At 44.0% G+C, this 10140-nt stretch overlaps 1 protein-coding gene across 1 annotated transcript; it reads right to left on the reverse strand.

The window, feature by feature from the left end:
- Positions 1–9134: 9134 nt before the first annotated feature.
- LOC124017108 (uncharacterized protein K02A2.6-like) lies at positions 9135–9934 on the reverse strand. The gene is made up of 2 exons (XM_046332505.1): positions 9288–9934; positions 9135–9219 (listed from the first exon to the last, which is right to left on the reverse strand). The coding sequence occupies exons 1-2, from the start codon at positions 9932–9934 to the stop codon at positions 9135–9137; spliced, it is 732 nt and encodes a 243-aa protein (XP_046188461.1).
- Between the last annotated feature and the right edge of the window lie 206 nt (positions 9935–10140).

A 10140-nucleotide genomic window follows, 5' to 3' on the forward strand; every position in this document is an offset into this window, starting at 1 on the left:
CATGTCTGGCAGGCATATCAGTGTGGATGACGGATCACCACCTCAAGCTGAACCGGCAAGACGGAGCTGCTCTTCCTCCCGGGGAAGGACTGCCCGTTCCATGATCTCGCCATCACGGTTGACAACTCCATTGTGTCCTCCTCCCAGAGCGCTAAGAACCTTGGCGTGATCCTGGACAACACCCTGTCGTTCTCAACTAACATCAAGGCGGTGGCCCGTTCCTGTAGGTTCATGCTCTACAACATCCGCAGAGTACGACCCTGCCTCACACAGGAAGCGGCACAGGTCCTAATCCAGGCACTTGTCATCTCCCGTCTGGATTACTGCAACTCGCTGTTGGCTGGGCTCCCTGCCTGTGCCATTAAACCCCTACAACTCATCCAGAACGCCGCAGCCCGTCTGGTGTTCAACCTTCCCAAGTTCTCTCACGTCACCCCGCTCCTCCGCTCTCTCCACTGGCTTCCAGTTGAAGCTCGCATCCGCTACAAGACCATGGTGCTTGCCTACGGAGCTGTGAGGGGAACGGCACCTCAGTACCTCCAGGCTCTGATCAGGCCCTACACCCAAATAAGGGCACTGCGTTCATCCACCTCTGGCCTGCTCGCCTCCCTACCACTGAGGAAGTACAGTTCCCGCTCAGCCCAGTCAAAACTGTTCGCTGCTCTGGCTCCCCAATGGTGGAACAAACTCCCTCACGACGCCAGGACAGCGGAGTCAATCACCACCTTCCGGAGACACCTGAAACCCCACCTCTTTAAGGAATACCTAGGATAGGATAAAGTAATCCTTCTCACCCCCCTTAAAATATGTAGATGCACTATTGTAAAGTGGCTGTTCCACTGGATGTCATAAGGTGAATGCACCAATTTGTAAGTCGCTCTGGATAAGAGCGTCTGCTAAATGACTTAAATGTAAATGAGAAGGTCGGAGAAGGTCTCCGGAAATGGTCTGGAGAAGAGAGGAGGGGATAGGGTCGAGCGGGCAGGTTGTTGGGCGGCCGGCCGTCACAAGACGCGAGATTTCATCTGGAGAGAGAGGGGAGAAAGAGGTCAGAGCACAGGGTAGGGCAGTGTGAGCAGAACCAGCAGTGTCGTTTGACTTAGCAAACGAGGATCGGATGTCGTCGACCTTCTTTTCAAAATGGTTGACGAAGTCATCTGCAGAGAGGGAGGAGGGGGTAGGGGGGAGGAGGATTCAGGAGAGAGGAGAAGGTGGCAAAGAGCTTCCTAGGGTTAGAGGCAGATGCTTGAAATTTAGAGTGGTAGAAAGTGGTTTTAGCAGCAGAGACAGAGGAGGAAAATGTAGAGAGGAGGGAGCGAAAGGATGCCAGGTCCGCAGGGAGGCGAGTTTTCCTCCATTTCCGCTCGGCTGCCCGGAGCCCTGTTCTGTGAGCTCGCAATGAGTCGTCAAGCCACGGAGCGGGAGGGGAGGACCGAGCCGGCCTGGAAGATAGGGGACATAGAGAGTCAAAGGATGCAGAAAGGGAGGAGAGGAGCGTTGAGGAGGCAGAATCAGGAGATAGGTTGGAGAAGGTTTGAGCAGAGGGAAGAGATGATAGGATGGAAGAGGAGAGAGTAGCGGGGGAGAGAGAGCGAAGGTTGGGACGGCGCGATACCATCCGAGTAGGGGCAGTGTGGGAAGTGTTGGATGAGAGCGAGAGGGAAAAGGATACAAGGTAGTGGTCGGAGACTTGGAGGGGAGTTGCAATGAGGTTAGTGGAAGAACAGCATCTAGTAAAGATGAGGTCGAGCGTATTGCCTGCCTTGTGAGTAGGGGGGGAAGGTGAGAGGGTGAGGTCAAAAGAGGAGAGGAGTGGAAAGAAGGAGGCAGAGAGGAATGAGTCAAAGGTAGATGTGGGGAGGTTAAAGTCGCCCAGAACTGTGAGAGGTGAGCCGTCCTCAGGAAAGGAGCTTATCAATGCATCAAGCTCATTGATGAACTCTCCGAGGGGACCTGGAGGGCGATAAATGATAAGGATGTTAAGCTTGAAAGGGCTGGTAACTGTGACAGCATGAAATTCAAAGGAGGCGATAGACAGATGGGTAAGGGGAGAAAGAGAGAATGACCACTTGGGAGAGATAAGGATCCCGATGCCACCACCCCGCTGACCAGAAGCTCTCGGGGTGTGCGAGAACACGTGGGCGGACGAAGAGAGAGCAGTAGGAGTAGCAGTGTTATCTGTGGTGATCCATGTTTCTGTCAGTGCCAAGAAGTCGAGGGACTGGAGGGAGGCATAGGCTGAGATGAACTCTGCCTTGTTGGCCGCAGATCGGCAGTTCCAGAGGCTACCGGAGACCTGGAACTCCACGTGGGTCGTGCCTCCTCCTCCATGCTTCACTGTGGGAAACACATATGTGGAGATCATCCGTTCACCTACGCTGCGTCTCACAAAGACACCGGTTGGAGAAAAAAATCTCAAATTTGAACTCATCAGACCAAAGGACAGATTTCCACTGGTCTAGTGTTCATTGTTTGTGTTTCTTGCCCCAATCAAGTCTCTTCTTATTATTGGTGTCCTTTAGTAGTGGTATCTTTGCAGCAATTTGACCATAAAGGCCCGATTCATGCTGTCTCCTCTGAACAGTTGATGTTGAGATGTGTCTGTTACTTGAACTCTGTTAATAATGTATTTGGGCTGCAATCTGATGTACAGTTAAGGTAACTCTGGGTCTTCCTTTCCTGTGGCGGTCCTCATGAGAACCAGTTTCATCATAGCGCTTGATGGTTTTTGTGACTAAACTTGAAGAAACTTTAGAAGTTCTTGAAATTTTCCAGATTGACTGACCTTTATGTCTTAAAGTAATGATGGACTGTCATTTATCTTTGCTTATTTGGGCTGTTCTTGTGTTGTTTGCATTATATAGCGAATGTGCACACTGGTCATGGCACGTGTGCTCTGGCCCACAGGGTGTAGATATAGTGTGGGTAGGCTACCTACATGATAAGATTGTTATGGAAAAAAGTGTGAGATTATTTTTATTTGAATCATCGATCATCATGTCACGAGAATAAGACCCTTGATACTTATTAGAAACGAGAATCAAGCTCATCACCGTACACTTTCACCACTCTGTGAAGTTCGTCTTAACTTGTTTCATCTGTAGCCTAATAAACTGCATGGTTTTCCTAGTCGTAGTGGGAGGACCACAATAAATATCATCGCGTGACTCCAAGTTTACTACGATATGATGGTTATTATATCAATATTTGTACATACAGTTGAGGTCGGAGGTTTACATACATTTAGGCTGGAGTCATTAAAACTAATTTTTCAACCACTCCATAAATTTCTTGTTAACAAACCATAGTTTTGGTAAGTCGGTTAGGATATCTACTTTTGCATGACACAAGTCATTTTCCCAACAATTATTGACAGATGTATTATTTTGCTTTACCACAATTCCAGTGGTTCAGAAGTTTACATACATAAGTTGACTGTGCCTTCAAACAGCTTGGAAAATTCCAGAAAATTATGTCATGGCTTTAGAAGCTTCTGATGGCTAATTGACATCATTTGAGTCAATTGGAGGTGTACCTGTGAATGTATTTCAAGGCCTACCTTCCAACATATTGACTCTTTGCTTGACGTCATGGGAAAATCAAAATAAATTAGCCAAGACCTCAGAAACTTGACCTACATAAATCTGGTTCATCCTTGGGAGCAATTTCCAAACACCTGAAGGTACTACGTTCATCTGTACAAACAATAGTACGCAAGTATAAACACCATGGGACCACACAGCCGTCATACCGCTCAGGAAGGAGACGTGTTCTGTCTCCTAGCGAAAAGTGCAAATCAATCCCAGAACAACAGCAAAGGACCTTGTGAAGATGCTGGAGGAAACAGGTAGAAAAGCATCTAACCCACAGTAAAACGAGTTCTATATCGACATACTTTGAAAGGCCGCTCAGCCAGGAAGAAGCCACTCCACCAAAACCACAATAAAAAAAGACACTACGGTTTGCAACTGCACATGGGGACAAAGATGTAACTTTTTGGAGAAATATCCTCTGGTCTGATGAAACAAAAATAGAACTGTTTGGCCATAATGACCATCGTTATGTTTGGAGGAAAAAGGGGGATGCTGAAGAACACTGTCCCAACCGTGAAGCACGGGGGTGGCAGCATCATGTTGTGGGGATGCTTTGCTGCAGGAGGGACTGGTGCACTTCACAAAATAGATGGCATCATGAGGCAGGACAATTATGTGGATATATTGAAGCAACATCTCAAGATATCAGTTAAGCTTGGTCGCTAATGGGTCTTCCACATGGACATTGACCCCAAGCATACTTCCAAAGTTGTGGCAAAATGGACTAAGGACAGAAAGTCAAGGTATTGGAGTGGCCATCACAAAGCCCTGACCTCAATCCTATAGACAATTAGTGGGCAGAACTGAAAAAGCACATGCGAGCAAGGAGGCCTACAAACCTGACTCAGTTACATCAGCCCTGTCTGGAGGAATGGGCCAAAATTCACTCAACTTATCGTGGGAAGTTTGTGGTTGGCTACCTGAAACGTTTGATCCAAGTTAAACCATTTAAAGGCAATGCTACCAAATACTAATTGAGTGTATGTAAACTTCTGACCCACTGAGAATGTGATGAAAGAAATAAAAGCTGAAATAAATCATTCTCTACTATTATTCTGACATTTCACATTCTTAAAATAAATTGGTGATTCTACCTGATCTAAAACAGGGAATATTTACTAGGAATAAATGTCAGTAACTGTGAAAAACGGAGTTTAAATGTATTTGGCTAAGGTGTGTGTAAACTTACGACTTCAACTGTAAATGCGTTTCCACCACCATTTCTCTCATAATTAATTTTACAGGAATAAAAAGATCCCACTTCGTCAAGCATATTTTGTTTTGTCGATATTTGGAAAGTTTGCCTGAAAATGTTGTTCTTTCCATCAAGCTTGTTGTGACATTTTTTATCCAACATCAACAACTTATAGTGTACTGGATCACTCACAAACAGAGTAATATAAAATCAATTTAATGCTGCAACTTAAAAACAACTCCAAGTATATTTTAAATTAATATACTAAATTGCAATTAAGTGTGTTTAAGTGTAATGATAGCATACAGTATGTGTACTGTATAGTATACTTAAGATATTCTAGAAAACTACATCTTGTAAATGTGTAGTAGTAGTACAGTATATTTAAGTACACTTCAGTATATTTGTAATATATTAAAATAATTGTTTCGCTTGGGCTGAACAACCTTAGTTACAGTTCACCATCCTTTGAACTCCTCCATCTCACAAAGACCCATCTGAGCCATGCCACAATTATAACTGATAGGGTTCGAACAAAGGTCTTCTGCAGATCAGAAGAGCACATTATCCTGTTAAGCCAAAGCTTATAGCCAATTAAACTCTCCAGGTATCAGGCAAAGTTACACATCATGCAAACAACTAACTAGGAAGAAGTAATTACCTGAGGAGGCTGTGTATTGCGTTGTGATTGTTGTTCTTTCAAAGTATGCATGCTGTGTGGTCAAGGAGCTAATAGTGGAACAGAGGTTGTTCAGTGACATGTGATGAGTAATTTACCTAGTGTTTTGTAACTTTGCCTAGTGCCTGAGACCAGAAAAGGGCAAAAATTAAAATAGAAAAGATCAAATGGGAAATTGGGCATTTGGAAAATGAGAACAGCCACGTTCCATTTCACTTTGCACATTGCACATCTTTGTCACCAAAGCCCCATATACTACCCACCACTGCTACCTGTACACTCTCGTTGGCTGGCCATCGCTTCATACTCGTCTCCAAACCCACTGGCTCCAGGTCATCTGCAAGTCTCTGCTAGGTAAATCCCCGCCTTATCTCAGCACACTGGTCACCATAGCAGCACCCACCCTTGGCACGTACTCCAGAAGTAATATCTCACTGGTCACCCCCAAAGCCAATTCCTCCTTTGGCCGCCTCTCCTTCCCGTTCTCTGCTGCCGATGACTGGAACGAACTGCAAAAACCAGCTGTCAGAGCAGCTCACAGATCACTGCACCTGTACATAGCTCAGCTGTAATTAGCCCATCCAATCTACCTCATCCCCATACGGTAATTATTTATTTATTTATTTTGCTCCTTTGCACCCCAGTACTGTAACGAAGTTCGTCTGTTGTTTGAAGAGAGTCAGACCGAAATGCAGCGTGTAGGTTGCTCATGACTTTTAATGAAGATAATGCGGTACATGAAATAACTGAAGAAGAAAACAACAAACGAGTGAAACTAAATTACAGCCTATCTGGTGACTAACACAGAGACAGGTACAATCACCCACGAAATACAACGCGCACTCAGGCTACCTAAATACGGTTCCCAATCCGAGACAACGAGAATCAGCTGACTCCAATTAGGAATCGCCTCAGGCAGCCAAGCCTAACTAGACTCACCCCTAATAATACACACTCCCAATTAATACAAACCCCAATACGAAATACAACATATAAACCCATGTCACACCCTGGCCTAGCCAAACATATAACAAAACACAAGATACAATGACCAAGGCGTGACAAGTACCTCTACTTGCACATTCATCCTACCATTCCAGTGTTTAATTGCTATACTGTAATTACTTCGCCACCATGGTCTATTTATTGCCTGCTCTTTCTTATCCTACCTCATTTGCACATACTGTATATAGGTTTTTCTACTGTATTTTTGATTGTATGTTTGTTTATTCCATGTGTAACTCTGTGTAATGTTTAAAAAAAAAATAATAATAATAATAAATACGCTTTTATCCAAAGAGACTTACAGTCATGTGTGCATACATTCTACGTATGGGTGGTCCCGGGGATCGAACCCACTACCCTGGCATTACAAGCGCCATGCTCTACCAACTGAGCTACCAACTGAGCTACAGCCTTAATTTTGCTGGACCCCAGGAAGAGTAAGCTAATTGGGATCCATAATTAACACAAATACAAATATGCTCTGTACACATGTTAGTAATGCTTTATGATTAAATTACAGTAAGTGTTAAGCAGAGTATGTATTTATGCTGCCTGAGGATCAAGTCTGGTGACCAATACAACTATTGACAAAGCTTATGGGTGGAATTTAAAAATGAAGATGAATAATGTAATATCTAGCCAGAGCAACAACAAAAGATGTATACTATGGGATGATTTTCACTGGCTAACACATGTTTTATCTTGCCTGTACTTTACATTGCAAGTCCCATATTACAGTAATCTGTTCTTGCCCATAACACCATAGGCAAGACTCAGAGGTTAAATATTCAACACAGTATACACAATGGGTGTTCCAGTTCAAAGAAAACATGCCGGGGGAATTATATCTGCTAACTATGCAACTGCTTCATGCTGCTGTTATCCAGGTTCCCACTGAGGATCTACATCAATTACACTCACTCCAAAAGTCCCCAAAAACATGCCCGTCGTGGATTTGTGAGTTCCAAATCACGTGTTCCTGAAATAGAATTTTCCCGCAAATGTCGAATTAGCTTGCTTTTGATCACATACAGTGCATTCTGAAAGTATTCAGACCCCTTCACCTTTTCCACTTTTTCTTAGGTTACAGCCTTATTCTAAAATGTAAATACATTTACACACAATACCCCATAATGACAAAGCAAAATATTAAAACTAAAAACTTAAATATAACATTTACATACACTACGGTTCAAAAGCTTGAGGTCACATAGAAATGTCCTTGTTTTTGAAAGTAAAGCACATTTTTTGTCCAATAAAACAACATCAAATTGATCAGAAATACAGTGTAGACATTGTTAATGTTGTAAATGACTATTGTAGCTGGAAATTTTTTATGGAATATCTACATAGGCGTACAGAAGCCCATTATCAGGAACCATCACCCATGTGTTCCAATAGCATGTTGTGTTAGCTAATCCAAGTTTATCATTTTAAAAGGGTAATTGATTATTTGAAAACCCTTTTGCAATTATGTTAGCACAGCTGAAAACTGTTGTGCTGATTAAAGAAGCAATACAACTGTCCTTCTTTAGACCAAATTGAGTAACTGGAGCATCAGCATTTGTGGGTTCGATTACAGGCTCAAAATGGCTAGAAACAAATAACTTTCTTCTGAAACTCGTCAGTCTATTATTGTTCTGAGATATGAAGGCTATTCCATGCGAGAAATTGCCAAGGAACTTGAAGATCTCGTGCAACGCTGTTTACTACTCCCTTCACAGAACAGCACAAACTGGCTCTAACCTGAATAGAAAGAGGAGTGGTAGGCCCCAGTGCACAACTGAGCAAGAGGACAAGCACATTAGAGTGTCTAGTTTGAGAAACAGAAACAGAAACAGTCCCCAACAGGCAGCTTCATGAAATAGTACCTGCAAAACACCAGTCTCAACTTCAACAGTGAAGAACAGATCCACAAGGGGGGTTACAGGTGCCCTAAAGGGACAAAACTAGAATATCAATACACAACATATTCCTCCCCCTTTGCCTGTGATGACTCATAAGGAAAAAGTAAATATTCACTGTTTTACCTATTGTTTTCTTTTTAATATAATTTCTCAATGTAAATAAATGAACTTTTCAGAATAACCTTTTCTAAACTATGCATCTCAGTCCACAGACTTAACCCTGGGGTGTATTCTGTCCCGATGTCGGAGGTTAGTCTGAACTAAATAGTCAACCTGTCTTTCTCTTGCAGGGTAATGACGATGTACTGGTGAGTCTACAGTCACATTATCTCTGAGTCTGAGTGGTGATGGTGTATGCCCAGACTGGGGTGCAATAGTACCATGAGTAGGCATCCTGGCTAGCACTTTCCACATTAGTAGGTTGCTGCAGTGGATGTTCAGGTGATAGCTCATAGTCATGTTAGGTCTCCAGTAGCTGATCTTGGTTTGTTTCCTTGACAGGAGTCATCTCTGAGGTTGGTTCCTGGTAACAGTTGATCCACGTGTCTCCTCCAGATGATGTTTTCCAGTGTGTGAACTGTGTAGGACATAAGCCCTGTTTGTGCAACCACTGTGGCTGGTATCCACTTTGGACCTTAACAGTAGTTCCGAGCAAGAACTCTCTCTCCAGCTATGAAGCTTCTGTCTTTTGCTTTGCTCCGTCTCTCCACCTGTGCTCTCTGTTGTGTCTGTATAACCTGTCTCGTCTTTGGAGGTCACAGGAGGTCGAGTCGCGTGCAAAGCTGTCTTTTCATCATGGCTGACGCGGGTGCCACGTTGGTTGTAGCGTGTGGAGTGTTTCTGTAGGTTAACAGGAAGGTGTTTAGACGCCTGATGATTTTAAAGCTTGCTTCATTGTTTGGACAAACCTTTCAGCGAGGCCGTTCGTTGCAGGGTGATACGGAGCTTCCGCAACGTCCTTCACCTTCGATGGCACCTTGTGGAGCCCCGAACTGCCGATGACGTGGCCCAGGTACTCAACAGAGGGCCAGAAAAACTTGCATTTGTCCTTCCGGACCCTCAGACCGTACTCCTCCAATCTCTGTAGTGTAGCATTCAGGTTTCTCAGGTGCTCCTGCTCGTCTTTGCCGGTGATGAGTTGATCATCGAGGTAACATTGGACCCAAGTGAGCCCGCGCAGTATCTGGTCCATAGCTCTCTGAAACAAGGCCGGAGCTGAGGTGATTCCAAAAGGAAGCCTCCGGTACCTGTACAGTCCTTTGTGAGTCACTATGGTCAACAGTTCTTGTGACTCTTGGTCCACATGCATCTGTAGATAGGCCTGACATAAGTCTATCTTACTGAATGGTTGTGCTCCAGCTAAACCTGAAAAGAGGTTGTCAATGAGGGGTAGTGGATATTTTTCAGCAGTCAAGACTAGGTTAATGGTGACTTTGAAATCACCACAGAGTCTGAGTGATCCATCTTTTTTCATGACTGGAACAGCGGGTGTAGCCCATTCACTAACATTCACTGGATCCAATACTCCACTCTCGACTAGTCTGTTAAGCTCCATTTCAACTTTTGGCTTTATGGCGTATGGGACAGGTCTATCTTTGAAGCATTTAGTTTGCTGTCTCGTTTCACGGTCAGTTTAACTGTTATGTCCTTCATACTGCCAAGTTCCCCTTTGAACACATCCGAGTGTTTCCTCAATATCCCTTGTAGGTTTGTGTCCTCTTTTGCAACCATGTGAATTTCCTGCCAGTTTAGTTTGATCTT

Source organism: Oncorhynchus gorbuscha, linkage group LG03 (genome assembly GCF_021184085.1).
Source record: "Oncorhynchus gorbuscha isolate QuinsamMale2020 ecotype Even-year linkage group LG03, OgorEven_v1.0, whole genome shotgun sequence".
Taxonomy (NCBI): domain Eukaryota; kingdom Metazoa; phylum Chordata; class Actinopteri; order Salmoniformes; family Salmonidae; genus Oncorhynchus; species Oncorhynchus gorbuscha.